The 20,292-nt window shown below is 41.0% G+C and overlaps 1 protein-coding gene across 2 annotated transcripts in view; it reads left to right on the plus strand.

Moving 5' to 3' along the window:
* The first annotated feature begins 8,930 nt into the window (after nucleotides 1-8,930).
* Nucleotides 8,931-20,292, plus strand: part of YEATS2 (YEATS domain containing 2) — a 94,909-nt gene continuing 83,547 nt past the window's right edge. For both annotated transcript variants that reach the window (XM_049775816.1, XM_049775817.1), the window contains exons 1-5: nucleotides 8,931-9,042; nucleotides 11,000-11,097; nucleotides 12,193-12,285; nucleotides 14,265-14,510; nucleotides 17,263-17,378. In XM_049775816.1, the coding sequence (XP_049631773.1) occupies nucleotides 8,943-9,042; nucleotides 11,000-11,097; nucleotides 12,193-12,285; nucleotides 14,265-14,510; nucleotides 17,263-17,378 (653 nt within the window). In that variant the 5' untranslated portion in view covers nucleotides 8,931-8,942. The remainder of the gene's footprint in view (nucleotides 9,043-10,999; nucleotides 11,098-12,192; nucleotides 12,286-14,264; nucleotides 14,511-17,262; nucleotides 17,379-20,292) is intronic.

The following is a 20,292-nucleotide window of genomic DNA, read 5'->3' on the forward strand; positions in this document are numbered from 1 at the left end:
ATCCTTCTGCATGCAAGGCAAAAACCTTACCTCCTCACTTCCACCTCTGTGTGGTGCTGAGAATCAAGTCCAGACCTCTAGAATGACAGTGTTTTTTTGTTTGTTTGTTTTGGGGCCACACCAACTCTCCAGCCTCAGTGTATGTATTACTATTTACAGTGATGCTTTTTCTATGAGAAAGTTTCTTCCCTTTTTTTTTGTTGTTTGTTTGTTTGGGCCACACCCATATTACACTCAGGGGTAATTCCTGGCTATGCACTCAGAAATCGCCCTGGTTTGGGTGGGACCATGGGACACCCAGGAATCAAACCACGGTTCGTCCCAGGCTAGCACTTAGCTCTAGCGCCTCCTCTCTGGCCCCTCTTCACTTTTTCAAAGGGGTTACTCCCTTTTACATTCTTATCAGCAGTGTATGTATGCAAATTCTAGTTATACATTTTCTTAGGCCTCCTTTTTCACATATAGAGAGATAAAGAAAAAACAGACATTAAAACAGCTTTCCTCAAATAATATGTATACATGCATGGTTATACAATTCAAACATTGTAATCTGGGTTAAAATGAAAAGCAAATAGCCACTGTCCAGAGATAGCTAGTGTTAGTAGGTATTTTGCTTTTCTGTTTGTTTTTGTTCTTTTTGAGCCACTCTGGTGGTGTTTAGGATTTATTCCTGGATCTGCCTTCGGGGATAACTCCTGGCAGGTTTAGGGAATTATAAAGAGTGCCAGGGGTTGAATCCAAGTTGACTGTTTGAAGGCAGATGTGTTACAATCGCTCCCACCCTAAGAGTAACTTTTAATCTTTTCTTACCGGAAACCTTGCTCAAATCTGTTCCAATATTTCTGTTGTCTGTTCTCTCTCCCCTAGTTAATAGTGTTCTGATCTTAGCTTTTGCTTTTTCACTTTGCAATTTATTTAGGGACATTTGCATTTCAAGCACAGTCTTTTTAATGACTACATGACAATGTCACAGTGTACAGTCTGTTTTGCTAATAAATACAGATTTGTTCCCCTGTCATTTATAAGCTAGGCAACTATGTGAATGTAATGTGAATTTCACGTTTGATTGTGTGTGATTTCATCTGCAAGAAATGCTGGTGTGTGTGTGTGTGTGTCTGTGTGTCTGTGTGTCTGTGTGTCTGTGTGTAATAGGGCACCTGCCGTAGAGACCTGAAGAATGACTGCACCAGCTGCGCACAGCCACAGACCTCCCACGGAAAGTTGCCAGCCCCTCAGTGGCTGCTTTGTCCTGAGCCACACTGGCCACATCTGCTCTGACAGCTTTGTTAGGCTCCCTCCTGCCTCTTGACTAAATCACAGGCTGTGACCTTTTGGGGCTTACTCTGACAAGCAAATTTGAGGTCTTGTGCTCAGGTAAAGTTCCATATTAATTAGATTTGTAGATTTTGGTTTTGGGGCCAAACCTGTGTATTTGGAGGACTCTGCTTATTTTGTACTTGGGAATCTCTGGAACTTGGGGGATTATAATAATGCTGGGTATCAAACCCCCTCCCCCTCCCTTATGCAGAAGTGTCCGGGTGTGTTGAACTAGATGGTTTTTGTTATGTATGTTTGTTTAGTTTGGGGACCACAACTAGCACCACCTCTCTGTGGTGCTGAGAATCAAGTCCAGACCTCTAGAATGACAGTGTTTGTTCCGTTTGTTTGTTTGTTTGTTTGTTTGTTTGTTTGTTTGTTTTGGGGCCACAACAGCTCTCAGGGGTTACTCCAGGCTCTGCCCTTGGGTCATTCCTGGCATTGCTCAAGGGTTCATTTGGGATGTGAGGATCAAACCTGGTTGGCTATGTGCAAAAAAAAACAGCCTACCTGCTGGGCTCTCCCTCCGGCCCTACTGTAAAGTTTTTGAGTGTTGTGCCCCAGTCCCTTTTGCTCCATAAGCCTTGTGGTTTTTATGAATCTTAGGGTATGATATTTAGGAATTCATTTGTCTTGACAGAGCTAATATATTCTGTAATATGAATGTATAATTGCTTTTGGGGAGCAATGTTTAGACATACCCTGCTTTTCAGTCTTTCTAGCAGTGTTCGAGGGATCTCCTGGGGGTTTATTCAGGAGATTCCTGTGTGGTGCTAGGGATCCACCCATTGTCAGCTGAATACAAGGCAAGCACCCTACTTGCTGAACTTGATCTCTGACCCCAAATGCATTATTTCTTTGTTACTGTGGGTTTTTTTTTTTTTTTTTTTTTTGCCACACCTGGTGATGCTCAGAGGTTACTCCTGGCTATGTGCTCAGAAATAGCTCCTGGCTTGGGGGACCATAAGGGATGTGGGGGATGGTCCATCTTGGGTCAGTCGTGTGCAAGGCAAGTGCCCTACCACTATGCTACCGCTCTGGCCCTGTTACTGTGTTTTTACAATAGTGAACAATTTCTTATATACTAAGGAGCATGTGTCATTGATATTATGCTTTAAAACACCTTGACATGGGTTCATGTGTGAGTGTAGTTTAACAGAAATTTCAGTATCGATGTCATGGTGTTAAATAGTAGAACTTAAAAAATAATATAGACGAAGATACCTTCTTAGCTACCACTCAGCTTTAAAAAAATTACTAATACTTGAATCTTCTGTACTCTTCAGTGAGTTAATTTAGTTTTTGGTTTTGGTCCACACCATACACTTATGGTGCTCGGAGGTTCCCTTTGGGCTCTGTCTTGCAGGGTTCTGGTCTGGTTTCTTGAATGCAAGGTGTGTACTCCGTCGATCCCTTTGAGGCATCTCCCTGATCTTCACTGATGATTTAATACATCTGAGATACTTCATGATACAATTAAAAGTCATCTGTGGAAATGACACTTTATACTCTCTCCTTCCCTAAATAGATTTTCTAATACTGATTCTCCAGCTGACTTCCCTACAAATGTAAGTGTGTACATTATTCACGACATACTCAGGGAAGAATGATCTTTGAATAGGTTTCTGTTAGAAGCTAATGTACATTGGATTTATCATTTATTAAAGTTATTTTTGGTTGTGAGCCAGAGCTTGCTGCTGGGCTATACTGCCATCCCATCACTGCAGTTTTGTTTTGTTTTGTTTTGTTTTTTTCACAAGAAGATTGAGATTTAATTGTGATCTAATTCACATATGATACAATTCACTCTTTCTAGTGGTATAAAGTTCAGTACTTTTTTTTTTATGGTGGTGGTGGTGGTGCCAGGGACCTAATCAGTCATGCAAGGCATAATGCTGTCATTGAGCTACATCCCCAACCCTCAATTCCAACTCTTTAAAGTATCTTCACCAAGTTATGTAACCACCAGTGTGTGCAATTCTAGAAAACGTCATCCGTCCTCGGGTTTTTGTAGATGTGCAAATTTTCTAGAGTAGGCAATATAAAGAAAGATCAATTTTCTTGTTTGTATGCTTTTAAGTGCTTTCCTCCCCCAGACTTGAAGCTCCTGATGGAAATGCTTAGACGTAGGAATTCTGGGCAGGTTAGGAGCTCTGGTGGGAAGTTCCCATTTAGTGAAACGTTCAAGATTTGGCTCCATTTATTTTCCATGACTGTCCTGGAAAGCAACAGGGTCATGATCTGGTTCAGTTCCATTTTTTCCTTTCCAATATGGCTTGTAGGCAGATTTTGTTTTCTTTCTGCTTCTCGTGGAAAGGAAACTGTTATGGCTTCATAACATGGATGTGACTTAGTGATGGAGCACTTGACTTGCATGTATGAGGCTCTTGCTTCATTTTAAGCACTGCATAGGCTTCTGAGCATCAGAAGCAATTCCTGAGCCCCCAAGTCAGGGAATAGACCTTTAATCCAGGTAAGACCCCCCCCCCCAAACCAAAACAGAAAAATGGGAAAGATGAAAAAAAAAAAGACAATTCTGTCATCTTTGAAAGTGATTTCTTTTTTCTTTTTTGGGGGAGAGGGGCACATCTATTGGTGCTCAGGGGTTACTCCAGGCTTTGTGCTCAAAAATTGCTCCAGGCAGGCTCTGGGGACCTTATGGGATGCCAGGGGTCAAACCCGGGTCCATCCTGTCTGCTGCATGCAAGGCAAACACCCTACTTCTGTGCTATGACTCCGGCCCCCTGAAAGTGATTTCAAAGGAAGTCACTGGAAGGTTATGTGACTTCTTTCTGGTCATTTCATAAATTTGTTTTTAGCATCTCAGAATCCTTAAACATCCCATATGACACACTTTGTTCAGATAAATTCTGTAGTGTGCTTATTTTGCAGACCAGGTTCTATTCCCAGCATCCTATATGGTTCTCAGAGCCACCCAGGAGTGATCTCTGAATACCAAGCCAGGAATAAACCCTGGGTACCTATGGGTGTGGCCCCAAAACAAAACTTAACCACCATCACCAAAACAAAACACAAAAAATTAACCCAACAGCAAATTCAGAGTTTAGTGAGGGAAAAGTGCAAATTTGTCTAAGGGCAACTCTACAAGTTATGGTGCGGCTCTTCTCCCCACTTGTAAGGCACAGTACCTCAGCACAGAGTCCATAGGGACCCTTTGTGGTATGGTATGGGCCATAAAAACCAAATAAGTCAGTGAAGAGTACAAAAGGCTAAGTATCAGTACTTTTAAAGCTGGGTGGTAGTGGCGGGAGAGATAGCACAGTGGTAGGGTGTTTGCCTTGCATTCATCCGACCCTGGAGGGACCCGGTTTAATTTCCCAAAGCCCGTATGGTCCTTCAGCCTGCCAGGGACAATTTCTGAATGCAGAGTGACCCCTGAGCTCCACTGGGTGTGGCTCAGAAACCAATTAATCAATGAGTCAATAAAGTAAAAAAAAAAAGTTGGGTGGTAGCTAAGAAGGTATCTGTTGTTTTTTTTGTTTGCTTTGTTTTTAATTTTCTTAACACATTGATGCCAGTACTGAAGTTTGTGTTAATTAAACCACATACATGAGCTCATGTGTGAATAAAGCATAATACCAATGACATGTTCCTTAGTATGAAAAAATATTTCGCTATTTTAAAAACACAACAAAGAAATGATACCTTTGGGGTCAGAGAGCTGGTTCAACAGGTAGGGTGCTTGCCTTGCATTCAGCTGGCATCTGTTGGGTCTTCTGAGCAGCCCCAGGAGATATCTCTAATATGTTAGGACCTGGGCAGTTTTAGAGTGGAATGAGCCCTGATTTTCTACTTTTTTGTTTGTTTGTTTGTTTTTGGACCACACCCAGTGACGCTCAGGGGTTACTCCTGGCTATGTGCTCAGAAATCACTCCTGGCTTGGGGGACCATGTGGGACACCGGGGATCAAAACTGAGGTCTGTTCCAGGTTAGCACGTTCTATTTTGAGATTTCTCCCTGTTGCTATTTGGATCATGGATTCAGTGGCCATGACCCACTTTATTTGTCCTTTCTCCTCTTTTGTTTATTTGTTCTTTTAATTTTTACCTTATTCGGCTTTCACAGCAGTGCTCAGGGGTCTAGGACCAATTCCCAGTCCAGAGGTGCTGGGGTTCATTTGGTAGTAGTGCTGGGGCCTGTGACAAGGAGAAGCTGCAGGACCTGAGCTTTCTTCCTGGCCCCTCCTTGTTTTTTGTTTTGATTTTGCCTGACTGCTTGGGGCTCCTCTGTGCTTAGGGTCCACTCCCAGATGTGCTCATGGGACCCTGTGGAGCTTGGCTCAAATCCAGGCCTTCCTAAGCAAAGCATGTGCTTGGCCCTTTGAGTTTGTTTCTGGTCCTTGTTTTGTTGTTTTGTTTTGTATAGTTTGAAATGTCTCTTTGGCTAATAGAGGAGAGTGGAGTGCACAGGCTCTTAATCAGACATTCAGTAAAGGAGCACTTGTTTTTTATTCAGATGGATGTGCTGTACTTCCCCTCTGTGACAGTTGATGCATGGGCAAGTTGTCTATGGTGAGAATACACAAAGCAGAGGTCCTAGAGAGGATCAGATCATTTTATTTTGAGGGCTAGGAATGTGGCTCAGTGGTAGACCCCTTGTCTCATTTGTAAAGCCCTGGCTTCCATTCCTGGCAATGAAAAAAACAAAGGAAACAGCATTTTATATTGAAGATATTTCATAGTACATGTCTCTTTCAATTGTCTCATTTATCATTTGCTCCATAATCCACTGCTTACTGAATGTAGTGTTTGAAAACAATTCTGGGGCCTTCTTTGACATGAGAACCAGATCTTTTGCTAAGAATTTTTTGTGATTATTATTATTGAGCTTTTTTGTCCACCCCTGGTGGCACTCGGGTTACTCCTGGCACTGTGCTCAAAAATTGCTCCTGGCTCAGGGGACCATATGGGATGCCGGGAAATAACCCAGGTCCTTCCTGGGTTGGCTGCTTGCAAGGCGAACACCCTACTCTGTGCTATCTCTCTGGCCTCTGATTATTTTGCCTAATTTTGTTTTTATTATATAATTCAGTATTTTTCTCTTGTGGTTTATTTTAAAGTTTAGAACATTCCAAGCTTAGAACATTTTGTCTTGGTCTTTAACATCTGTCAAAAAAAACTCAGGCTTGTTTGTTGAACAGGATGGGTTTGATTAATTACATCGTACATGAGGAAAACCTTATTTTCTAAGCATAAATGAACTTTTTTTTTTTTTTTTTTGGTTTTTGGATCACACCCGGCGGTGCTCAGGGGTTACAACTCCTGGCTGTCTGCTCAGAAATAGCTCCTGGCAGGCACGGGGGACCATATGGGACACTGGGATTCGAACCAACCACCTTTGGTCCTGGATCGGCTGCTTGCAAGGCAAACACCGCTGTGCTATCTCTCCAGGCCCGCATAAATGAACTTTTAATTTTTTGTAACAAACTTTAAGTGAAGTAAAAATTTTAGCTTGGAGAAAATGTTTTCTCACAGGAATGATAAAGAGCTTTTTGGAAATAGTTTATTTGTTACAGTATTCTTTCTAATTTTATCTGGTTTTAAATTCAAAGAGGAAATTTTAAATTCAAAGCTGGATGTTTTGTTTCCAAGTTGAATCTACGATATCTAACAACTGCTCACATTTCCTTTTCATGAGTCGCATAGTCAGACAGGAAGAATGCAGAAATTAATAGTACCAGGGGTCTTTTGTTACACATTCCACATACATATGGATCCCATCATGAAGAGCCCATGCCTTGGCAGACATACTGAGCTACAGAGAGAAGATACTGAAAGGTGCCTTCCCACAGAGAGAAGATACTGGAAGGAGTCTTATGGGCTTTGCTCTTTGAAACAGGACTGGTCTGTTTAAAATGTGCAGTACACATCTGCAGGAGTTAAGCAGTCCATACTGTTATGGGGCACCAACAGGAACATTTCTTCCATAGTTGTTTTTTGGTGGGTTTTGGGGTCAGAACTAAGAGTGAGTGAGCTCAGGGCTTAATCTTGGCTCTGCACTCAGGAATTACTTCTGTAGGAGCTCAGGAGACCATTTTGAAATACCAATGAGCATACCCAGGCCTTACCTGCTATACTCTCCCTCTCCCTGTTTTTGGTTTTTGACCACGGACACTAGTACTGGAGGTTTCTCACAGATAGTATCACTGGGATGGAACCCAGGGCACCTGCTTACAAAGCATGTGCTCAGTCTTTTATCTCTCCTGCCAAAAGAAGTATTTTTTAAAGTACCTAGGCGTAGATGAAGAACTTTGCTTTTTTTTAAAACAACAACACTAACACACACACACACACACACACACACACACACACACACACACACACCAAAAAAAAAACACCAGAAAACCAACTCAGCATAGACCTAAATAGTCCCGTACATGTATATTAGAATTTCAAATTTATGCCAGAAGATGTTAGAAGCTCTAGTTAGTTAGTTACAAGGGCAAACACCTACCCACTCTATGATTGCTTTGAACCTAAAGTTAGCTAATTTTTTTTTTTTTTGGTTTTTGGGCCATACCCAGCGGTGCTCAGGGGTTACTCCTGGCTGTCTGCTCAGAAATAGCTCCTGGCAGGCACGGGGGGACCATATGGGACAATGGGATTCGAACCAACCACCGTAGGTCCTGGATCGGCTACTTGCAAGGCAAACACCACTGTGCTATCTCTCCGGGCCCAAGTTAGCTAATTTTTAATATCTTGAGTTGATGGAATATTTTAGACATAGGCTTAGGATCTGTTAACTATATTACAGGTTTGTTAATGCAAGTCTGTAAGTTGGTGTTAATGAATCATGATCTGAATAAATGACCAACAATTGTTATGTACCTGTTACATAACATACTTTATGTGCCAAGGAGATGTTTTATATAATAAATTGTTTACTGAGATTTTTATTTTGACATTTGTGATACTGCATGGGCTTACCACATTTTCATTAAATTTTAATTTCTTTTCCCATGAGAGATTTGAGAAAGATTGGTTTCTTTTGAAAAATTTGAACAATGTGCTGCCTTGTCAGAGGTTTTTGGTGGGGGGAAGGGCACACCAAGCTATGCTCAGAAGTAACTGCTGGCATCTCAGTTTGGGGGGCTATATAGGATGGCTGAGGTTGAACCCAGGTTGGCTGCATGCAAAGCAAACACTGTACTTGCTGTACAGTTGCTCTAGCCCCAATGATTTGAAAGGGAAAAACTTTTGAAAGGGAAATCGAAGCTTTTAACAAATTATTTTCCTTTTGGTTTGGGTTTTTATTTGTTTGTTTTGAGCCACACCTAGTGATACTCCGGGGTTACTCCTGGCTCTCTACTCAGTGATCACATCTGTGGTTCAGGGGATTATATGGGATGCTGGGGATCAAATCCATGTCAGCTTCATACAAAGCAAATGCCCTACTCACTATATTATTGCTCCAGCTCCAGATTATTTATTTTCTAGTTATTTAAAGTTATCTTTTGTCTTTGAAGGAAAACACATCCACACAAACATAAGTGTTAATATTATGTAATAATTCTTTGGTGTGTACCCATAGATTTCTAAGCACAAATATTAAACTGTGTCAATAATTATTTTATTGTTTATTTACAGTGAAAAACGAATGTCATCATGTCTGGAGTCAAACGAATAATCAAAGAGACAGATCCTGATTATGAGGATATATCTGTGGACTTTCCAAACAAGCGGCATAAAGCAATCGAGAATTCAGGTAGAAACTTACCTGCCTTAGGAAATGATCCATTTCTCTATTGATATGTAGCTTGAAGTAAGATGTGTAAGAATGAAAATAAAATGTCTTTCCACTGTGTTATATAATTTGAAGAAGTTTGTGGGGGGCTTTGCTAAATGCCTCATTTAACTATCAGTCCACCATGTGTGGGACCAGAGGCAGGAAGCTTGAGAGTCAGCAACGAGACAGACCCTAAGTTTCAGCACTCATTTCATGTTCAGGATAATAAGGCCTGGAACATATTGCAGTGTGGGATCATATGAGATTATAGGTGGAACAAGGACTAAAGCTTTTAGTTTTAGTAATTATCTGTTATTTTAATGTGTATCACAGGAAGAAAAGCTCATCAGACTTGTTTCATGCATGACCTTGGGATAAGGTTATAATAATTTAAAATACTACTTAATTGTGTTAGACATTTCACATAGCTCTCAGGTGTGGTAGGTTTCTTGAAAGTGGCATATGAATAATTAAAATTTGGGAAACATAATTTTAGCCCCAGTACTTTTGACAGTTGTTGATTAAGGCTCAGAGGTATTGTTATGTGTCCACAGGGACAAAGAGAACTCAAGGGGCTGGGCCATGCCTTGAGGTAGGCTCTGGTTCCATCTCTAGCACCACTTGCCCATACCCCAGCATCTCCAGAAGCTTAAAACTAGCCAGCATGGAGCTAGGAATAACCCCAAAGTACTGCAGTGTGTGGCCCCAAGCCCTCTGACCCCCAAACAAATGAATCTATTACAAGCACAGTACAGTGATCAAAATAAGTATGTTTTAACATACCCACAACATAACCTTTTGTCTAAACTCGTCTGTACTCCACTTCTACCGTTTGTTTCAGTTTTGTGTTTTAGAACTATTTCCCCCTTTAAATGGAAGCTAGGATAGACCACAGTGTCCATTTAGTTACCATTGCTCTTTGGTCTCTTTTATATGTGTTTGCTTTTTTGGGGGGAGGCCACACCTGACCTTGCTTCAGGACCACAATGGCTGGCACTATGCTCCATTAAGGGCACACACAGCTGTGGACAGCTGTGGTACGGGGAGTCAAACCGTTGTCGTGGCAACAGCCCCTTGCTTGCAAGGCCTGTCTATATACTATCTCTCCAGTTCCTCTTTAGTCTCCTTTAATTGCCTTGGCCTTTTTAAAAAACTTTTTTTTCTTAGTCGAAAAATAAAAATTGGTTGTTATAACTTTATAGTGCTAGAGGCTCCTCCTGGCTGTACTCAGGCTCATTAGGTGCAGGTGATTGAACTTGGGCTTTCTGCATGGCAGATAAGCATTCCAGCCATTGAGGTCTCTCCAGCCCCAAGTATTTTGTTTCTTCAGGGTGGAATTAACACCCTGCACTGTTGAGGAAATGCTCACAACTGATGCTGAGGGAGCTCTTTGGTGGTACCAGTGAAGAAGCTGGGCCTCCTGCATGCAAAGCATTGACTCCAGCCCATTGAGATGTCCCTGGGGGGGGGGCCCTCTTTGACTTTTCTTTGTCTTCACTGTAATTCTTCAGTAATATGTGAACCAGTTACTTTATAGACTCATCAATCTAGGTAATTGAGTAATTAGGTTTAGCATTTTTCTTTATTTTATTTTCTTTATTTTTCTTTCTCCCAGTTAGTCAAATTTGGGTGTGAGCAGGAGACAGTGTTAAACAGCTTAACAATAATACACAACCCTCGGACCAACTAGGTTTATCATTTTTCGTTGAGAGTGCCAGAATATTGTGGTCTTCTCGACAGATCATATCAGAAACATGTGAAGTCATTTTGCCCATTATTAGGGAAGTGAACTTTTCTCCACATGCAGGGGATGACAGCTGTTTCTCTTTTTACATGCTTGTTCTGAGTTTTGTTATTTGCTGTCTTGAACCAAGACAGCTTCTGATTAATTAGGCCCTTGTATTCAAGATAATATATAAACATGTTCTTTGTGTAGCTCGAGATGCTGCTGTGCAAAAGATTGAGACTATTATCAAGGAACAATTTGCACTTGAAATGAAGAATAAAGAACATGAAATTGAAGTCATTGATCAGGTATAATGATTTTTGTTTTGTTTTTTTAATTTTGGGCCATACCCAGAATTGCTCAGAACTTACTCCTGGCAGGCTCAGGGGACCATATGTGGTGCCAGGGATTCAACTTGTATTGGCTGTGTACAAAGCAAACACCCTACCCACTGTACTATCGCTCTGGCCCCAATAATGATAGTTTTTAAGGTTATTAAAAGAAACCTTTGAGATAGAATGTTTCTTATCTTGTGCCCCCTTTTTTCCGGGCAAGGGGACACACCTAGCAGTGCTCAGGACTTCTGGCTCTGTGTTCAGGTATCATATGGTCTGGGGACCATATAGGGTTTTGAGATCAAACCCTTGCATGCACTCTACCTGCTGTACTATCGCTCCGGCTCCTCTTATTCTCTCCCCCCCCACTTAAGTGAATTGTAGTAAAAGGAGAAAGAAGAAATTTCCAAAATTCTGTTTCCAAAATAAATCCTTTTTGCTTTTTTTGTTTTTCTTTTAAGTCTCTTTTATGATTATTTCTCAAACAATATACATATCTGTTGGTAAAGATACCTATCTTTGCCTACTACTGTGCTCATATATGCTCTAGGAAACATGGTTCTTGTTATTCTTTTAACTTTTTTTTTGCAAATCTGATATAGGTGATTTTTATTTGTTTTGGTTTGGGAACTGCACCTAGTAGTGCTCAGGGTCTACCCCAGCTTTATGCTCCTTCTGGAGATACTCTTGGGACTAGGTGGTGCTGAGGATCCAGTCTGGCCTCCTGCATGCAAAGCATGTGTTAACCCATTGAGCTACATATCTCTGGTCCCTCAAAAGAGATTTTTATTTGTTTACTTTTGGAAGTGAGGCTGGATTTGAGTTATACCTAGTAGTGCTTGGGAGGTTATTCATTCTTGGCAGTGTTCTGGGGACCATGTGCTGGGGAGCAAACTGGGTTGGCTCCATTAAAGACAGGATTCAAAATTCCTGTAATGTCTCTGATGCCTTGATTTTTATGTCTTTGCTTATTTGAGAAGTTGAATTATTTTTGTGACTTTCACATTTCTTTTTGTGAGTTGTTTGTTTTGTGAGTGGTATGTTCCTTTTCTCATTTCCATTTTTTAGCGACTGATTGAGGCTAGAAGGATGATGGATAAACTTCGTGCCTGCATTGTTGCAAACTACTATGCTTCTGCCGGGCTTCTAAAAGTTTCTGAGGTGAGTTTTCTCATGCAGGCATTTTTGGACACTCATTTGTTTCATGAAGGTGAGATTGATATTGAATAAACTCTTTTTTTTTTTTTTTTTCCTTTTCCAATCCGGTAACTAAACTGGTAACTAAAACCGCCTAGAGAAGGGACTGAGGGGCGAGGGAGAAAGAAGGGACTGAAAGGCTGCCGAGGGGCTGCCTTGGTGCAGTAGTCTTCCACTAACCGGTCACAGATGTAGACAGACCAGAAACTGCAGATCTTTTACCTGGATTGTAACTGCCGAGAGTGGAGTGGAAGCGGGCCAGGAGTGAGAATGAAGAAAGAGGAGAGAGAGAGGAGAGAAGAAAGAGGAGGAGAGAAAGGAGAGAAGAGAGAGAGGTGAAGAGAGACAGGAGAGGAGAGGGGAGAGAGGAGAAAGAGGTGAAAGGAGAGAGATGGAGAGAGAAGACACAGGAAAGAGGAGAGAGATGGAGAGAGAAGAGAGAGGAGGAAAGAGAGATTGAATAAACTCTTAACTGTCTCTTTCCTACATTGGTGATAATACCAAGTAATATTTCTTTTTTGGCAAGGGAAGGAGGGAGGGGCTAACACCCGCTGTGCTCAGGGTTTACTTCGAGGGGATAGTAGTGTGTTGTAGGGGATTGAACCCAATCAGTCACATGCAAGGCAAGCTTCCTACTTTATGTACTATATAGTGAATTTATTTTACTTTTATTTATTTGGATGGGAAATTGGGTTACATCCAGATGTGCATATGACTTAACTCCTGGTGGTTCTTGGGAACTATGAACAATGCTAGGGATTGAATCAGGATAAGCCACATGTCAGACAAGCACTTTACCTTCTACTACCTCTCTGACCCAACATTTTTTGTTTGTTTAATCCTTCAACCATTAGCACTGTTGCTCATATTTGTAGATATAAAGTATGAGAGTGAGACCCAGTCCTAATTTGCTGTGTGTCTCTACATTTGATTGTAGTTGACTCTGAAGTCATTTATATGTCAATTGCTTTCCCTCCCTTTCCCTTCTAATGAATGACAGGTGCTTAGGTAACCAGTGTATACTCTCTTTTAGTGAAGTTTAGTTCTCCAGCATTTAATGAACAGGTACACGGGTATAGCAAAGGATATTTGGGATGTCATTTCTTTAGCCTAGACTGCTTTGCTGAGGCTAGGGTTAGTGTGTGCACTTGGCAAATTTCTGGATATCTCTTGAGTATCCCTGGGACACTTCTTGAAACTACCTTCATGGGTGCACTTGTGAATGTAGAGAGTGTCTTTCCTGGTTATTATCCTATAGGTGACAGAACCTTTTCTTTTTCTTGCCACTCTTCTGTGGGGCCCAGATGAGAAAGGAAAAAAGCCACACATGTACAGAAAAATTCTAATCTAGAGAAAAAGTTCTTATAATCTCTCTTTATCTAGAATGCTGCTCATCTGTCCTTTCTGTCCCATTCCTCTCCTCCTATTTCCCCAGGTGTTAAGTAGATTGCAGAGATGGAGATTTCATCTTGTAGAATGTCCCTCATTTTGTGTTTTTTTATTTGCTTGGGTAATTCCTTTTCTCTCATTTTTTATAAACTGGAGATTGGGCCTAAAAATTAAAGTTAAGCCTTTTTTTTTTTAAGGAGTCCCACACAGGCAAAGCATACACTCCTGTGCTCTGTGGTATCTCCCCAGCTCCTGTGAGGTGTAGTTTTAAGTAGTATCCTATTTTCCAGGTTACTGTAGCTTTCATTTTATCTTCAGGGAATTTTAAGTCTTTAATGTTTGGTGTTTTTGACTATTTATTTAGTACTCTGTAACTTTTCTTTGAAGTGTAGACTTTGTATGTCAGAGAGTTAGGGCTTTATTATTTATGATGAGATGAGTTGAAGGATTTAAGCAAGATCCTAAAATAGCTAATGATTTGGGAAGGCTCAGACATTTGCTTCCTTTGGATGTATTTGAGTTTAAGTTTGTTGTGCTTGCTTTAATTTTTGTAGGGATCAAAGACCTATGACACAATGGTTTTTAATCATCCTGCTATCAAGAAATTTTTGGAATCACCATCCAGGTCATCATCTCCAGCCAATCAGAGATCAGAAACACCATCTGCCAATCATTCAGAAAGTGATTCTTTATCTCAGCACAATGACTTCTTATCTGACAAAGACAATAACAGCAATTTGGATATTGAAGAAAGACTCTCAAACAACTTGGAGCTGAGATCAAGCCGAAATACTGGAAGGGTATAGTTGGTTGGGAGGGAGGGAGCCAAAGAAGGGAACCAGTTATGAAAGTGCATGTTAGTTTCTTTATTGGAGCTCTAGGAAATAAATTAATCATCTTCTTTCAGAAAACCCCACATTTTATTTAGCCAAAAGTATTAAATCTAAGAATTAAATGTAGGGCTTTCTAATACCAGTTTTCTGTACATAGCACAAGCCCTAGATTCCAATCATATAGTAAATGAAACCTGCAGGAATTGCTAGTGCTAAGTTTTGCCTGAGTTATGTGCACTCATCTTTATTCATTGAAGAGCTGTGGCTCTTCAGTTTACTCTGCAATTTACAAGTTGGCTTTCATAATTGCTGGAAACTTAACTAGTAGTAAATAGGACTGAAACCCATTTGTTGCTTTCTCCTTGCTTCACCAACCTGATTTTCAAATTTTCATTGCAAGTGATTTGAATTTCTTGGGAGTCCTTATGGGATTAGATTAATGGTTTTGATCAGCCCAATATTCTGATGAAGGAAATTTCTAGGTTGGTTTCTGCATAGTTAGAATTTGATTTTTTTGTTTGTTTGTTTTTTTGTTTTTGGGCAGCACTCAGGGGTTACTCCTGGCTCTATGCTCAGAAATCGCCCCTGGCAGGCACGGGGGACCATATGGGATGCCGGGATTTGAATTACCATCTTTCTGCATGAAAGGCAAACGCCTTACCTCCATGCTATCTCTTCGGTCCCTTAATTTTTTTATTTAATAAAAAATGGTGAAATTATTGAAATTATAAATATGTTCATTGCAAATTATAGAATATAAAAACATAAAGAACAGAAAAGTCAGTCACTGCACCTATCCTAGAATCAGGCCTTTTGTGGTTGTTGTTGTTGTCTTGTTACTTTTTAATTTGTAAACCATACTTGGTGTGATGCAAGGGGTACTCCTGGTTCAGGGCTTGGAAGTCAATACCAATGGTACTGGGGCTATGTAGAGGGGATTATGGTGATGGTAGTTAAATCTGCACTTTCTACATGCAGAAATGCATTTCAGCTCTTTGAACTTGTCTCTAGCCTCACATATTTGTTTTTTGTGTTGGGAATTTGGGGGGGGGGTGTTAGCATACCTGGCAGTGCTCAAGGATCACTCCTGGTAGGCCCAGGGATCAAACCTGGGTTAGCTCATACAAGGCAAATGCCCTACCCCCATACTATCATTCCAGCCCATGTATTTTTGTCTTTTATTTTATTTTGTATTTTTGGGTCACACCCGGCAGTGCTCAGGGGTTACTCCTGGCTCTATGCTCAGAAATCGCTCCTGGCAGGCTAAGGGGATCATATGGGATGCTGGGATTCGAACTACTGTCCTTCTGCTTGTAAGGTAAACGCCTTACTTCCATGCTATCTCTCTGGCCCCTGCCTTTTATTTTTAAGAAAAACAACTTAGTCCTTAACAATAAGTTCTAGAAATTTACCATCCTTTCATAATACACATTCTCATGTTCATGTCACAAATGCTTAATGTTTGCCTTGTATCAGGCATTTTGCTAAGAATTGTTCAGACCCGCAGGGGTCTTCAAACTACAGCCCGCGGGCCACATATTGTATTTATTCCCATTTTGTTTCTTCACTTCTAAATAGGATATATGCAGTGTGCATAGAAATTTGTTCATAATTTTTGTTTTTACTATAATCTGGCCCTCCAACAGTCTGAAGGACAGTGAACTGGCCCCCTGTTTAAAAAGTTTGAGGACCCCTGGTTCAGAGCAATGAAACAGATCTGCCAGACAGGTGTGATTATCATCTTATCTTAATAGATGAAGAAATTGACAGAAAGGAAATGTAGCTGCCCATTTGAGGTACAGTACATCTGCATTGGAGAGCCAAGATTTGAGAGGTGATGATCTATCTCCATAATAAACATTTAAAACTAGCTGTTGTGTTTGTATTACTTCTCATTGAAAAATTTATACTAGTATAGAAGAGTAAGAAAAATGTAGATTTTGAGGTTAGGGGATAGAGCCACATACAAGTCCCTAAATTTGATCCCTGAATACAAACACACAAAAGTTTCATTGACTCTTCTTGAACTCGTTTTCCAGAATTAACCATCATTGCAGTTTATTTTTTTTTTCCCATTTATTTGTGGAGGAGGGGATGGCATGTCACACCAGGTGATGTTCAGGGATTATTCTTGGCTTTGCACTCTGAATTTACTCCCAGAGGACTCAGTGGACCATATGGGCATACGGGATGCCAAGAACTGAACTCGGATCAGTTGCATACAAGGCGAGCACCCTACTCGCTGTACTATCTCTCTGGCTCTTCATTGCAGTTTCTTTTGTCTCTTTGCAGAGGAAATGAAAATGTAGCTATTAAAAATATACTTACTCGGGCCCAGAGTGGTGGCACAAGTGGTAGGGTGTTTGCCTTGTAGGCGGCCGATCTAGGACGGACCTTGGTGTCCCATATGATCCTCCAAGCCAGGAGTGATTCCTAAGTGCATAGCCAGGAATAACCCCTGAGTGTCATTGGGTGTGGCCCAAAAGGCAAAAAAAAAAAAAAACCTCAGACTTTTATGTGTAACTTTTATATAAATGGATGCCTAAATGAAAGAAAATTTTTCTATTCAGAGAGATACAAAAGCTAAGTAAGAATTTGGTAATAAAACCATAGGAGAAAAATCTGAGTATTTTTCTTTTTTGTCTTGTATGATTTGGTGGTTTCTCACCATTGGACATTGTACAAATTGAAAATAAAAATTGATTATGATTTCTTTTAGGACACTTCTAGTATCACTGGCTCCCATAAAACAGAGCAGCAGAATGCTGATGCCACAGGAGATGAGACTTCACGACTTTTTATAAAGAAAACAATAGTAGTGGGCAATGTGTCCAAGTGAGTATCTGTTGATTTACAGTAAAATTTGTCTAATGTCCACGTGTCTGGCTGAGGCCGTTCTTGGCATGCCACGCATGGCCCGGCACCTTTAGCCCCTTCCGCGGACAGGTCTGAAGACTCAGGGTAGTTGTGGTGGAGAAATAATTCACAAGCAGTCAGTTAAGATTTCCTTAGGGTCAGCCAGCTTTATTCCAAGGCCCTATCCATATTCCAGGCAGCTTCCTTTCTGCTGCTTCTCCTCTGGCTTTCTGCCTCTATCTGCTCTCCCTTACCCCCCCTCCACCCCCCAACCAGAATCTTTATTTTCTTTCTTCAAAATCGCCTGCACCACTCCAGGTGTGGGCAGGTGTCTGATTCTCCAGGTTGGCAGGAAGCCCAGCCAAGGGCCTTGGAAGGGATAACCCACAAGTATCCTCTTGAATTGATTCATTTTCATCAATTTATGTTACTATGCCAGCATTCTAAGTTTGTGTTATGTAGGGAAAGGCTTAAGGGATTATTTCCCCCCACAAATTCTTTGTAGTTTTTAAAGTATTTTTAAAAAGGATGGGGCCCGGAGAGATAGCACAGCGTTGTTTGCCTTGCAAGCAGCCGATCCAGGACCAAAGGTGGTTGGTTCGAATCCCGGTGTCCCATATGGTCCCCCGTGCCTGCCAGGAGCTATTTCTGAGCAGACAGCCAGGAGTAACCCCTGAGCATCGCCGGGTGTGGTCCAAAAACCACACAAAAAAAAAAAAGGTACAGAGGGGCCAGAGAGATATCATGGAGGTAGGGCATTTGCCTCGCATGCAGAAGGATGGTGGTTCAAATCCCGGCATCCCATATGGTCCCCCGAGCCTGCCAGGAGCGATTTCTGAGCATAGAGCCAGAAGTAGCCCCTGAGTGCTGCCGGGTGTGACCCCCCCCCCAAAAAAAAAAAAAAGATACAGAGACTGAAGTGTTAATTTTGGATTAGAGTAAATTTTTTTCTGAAATGTAAGCTTTTATGTAAATAGCATATTTAATCTAACATGGAAATATGGATATGTTTGTGTTTGGAGGAACTTTTTACGTCTTTTGACCTAGTCTTACCATTTGGGGCCTTTGTTATATTATAAAAATTTTTATTTGGATACTCTCACTGAAATGTAACAAAAGGTTGTTGAGCAAGTATGAAAGGTAAAATTCCTCCACATGCAAGGATTATAAAATCATATGTTATCTTGTGGGAAAAACATTAGTTTATCAAGTGCTATCTCTCCACCTTCCAATCATACAATTTTGACTATTGGGCCATACCTGGCAGTGCTCAGGGGACCGTGCCATGGCAGAAATTGAACCCAGGCCTCCCAACATACAAAGCATGTGTTCCAGTTCTTTGAGTTATTTCTTTAGGAAATTGTACAGGGCTTATTCATTAATTTGTGATTGATTTACCATACTGTGTCCCAGAAGTAAACCCTTCTTGATAATGGTCTTGTTTTAATGTACTGTCAAATCATGTTTGTTAATATATTGGAAGGATTTTGATTTTAAGCTTATCAAGGATATTGCCTTCCCTCTCTGCCTCCCTTTCTTCCTGTTTTGCCTCATTAAATGAGTTTGTTATATGTGCTGCTGAAGTGAGCATGTCATTAAATGAGTTTGGAAGTCTGCCTTCTATTCTAGTTTGTAAGTGTTTGAGAATTGCTGTTCTTTAAATGTTTGGTAGATTTTTACCAGTGAGTCTATCTGGTCCTGCATTTTTGTTTGTTGGAAGGCTTTTAAGTACTATTTCAATCATTTTAGATTTTTGTCCCACATTTAGCAGTGTTCAGGACTTATTACTGGGTCTAGTCTCAGGGATCACTCCTGGCAGGCTTGGGGGACCATATGGGGTGCCAGGGATTAACCCCAGAATGGTTGTTTACAAGACAAATGTCCTTATACCTGTTATACTTTCATTGCTCCAGTCCTGAATACTGATTGAGTTTTTAGTAATCGTAAAATTGTACTTTGGATTTGCTTACATGTTCCTGATTTATTATTGGTAGATTATATGTTAAGAATTCATTCATTTCTTCTAGGTTTTTGGCCTGTACTTTTTTTTTTATTTTGGGGGCGGTTGGGGCCATACCTGACAGCGCCCAGGGGTTACTCCTTGCTCTGCACTCAGATATCGCTCCTGGCCAGCTCAGGGGACCATATAGGACGCTGGGGATTGAACCAGTTTCTGTCCCAGGTTGGCCGCGTGCAAGGCAAACACTTTGCTGCTGTGCTGTCTCTCCTGTAATTAAATTGTTTTTGTTTTTGTTTTTTTGGCCACACACTATGATGCTCAGGTTATTCCTGGCTATGCACTCAGAAATCGCTCCTGGCATGGGGGGACCATATTGGACGCCTGGATCAAACCGTGGTCCGTCCTAGGCTAGCATGTGCCACCACTCTGGCCCCTTCTGTAATTATTTTTAATCTCTTATGATTCTTTGAATTTGTGTGCTGTGTGTTGCAGTTAATCTTTCATTTATAGTTGAGTCCTTTTGGTAAGAATAGCTAACACTTTTTTTGCTCTTTTTTTTTTTTTCTTTTGGTTTTTGGCCCGATGACATTCAGGGGTTACTCCGGGCTATGCACTCAGAAATTGCTCCTGGCTTGGGGGACCTTATGGATGCTGGGAATCGAACCATGGTCCGTCCTAGGTCAGCACGTGCAAGGCAAATGCCTTACCACTTGCGCCACTGCTCCAGCCCCTTTGCTCATCTTTTTTTACCTGAAATTTAGTTTTTGGACTACACCAGGTGGTACACAGGGATTACTCAGGGATCACACTTGATGGACTTGATGTAGTGCTAGGGATAAAACCTGGGTCAGCTATTTATGAAACAAGTGCCTTCTGTGCTCTCTCTGGCTGTTAATGTTGTTTTTGGGGGAAATAAAAAATGATTGTTTTATT

Source organism: Suncus etruscus, chromosome 6 (assembly GCF_024139225.1).
Source record: "Suncus etruscus isolate mSunEtr1 chromosome 6, mSunEtr1.pri.cur, whole genome shotgun sequence".
NCBI classification, from domain to species: Eukaryota; Metazoa; Chordata; class Mammalia; order Eulipotyphla; family Soricidae; genus Suncus; species Suncus etruscus.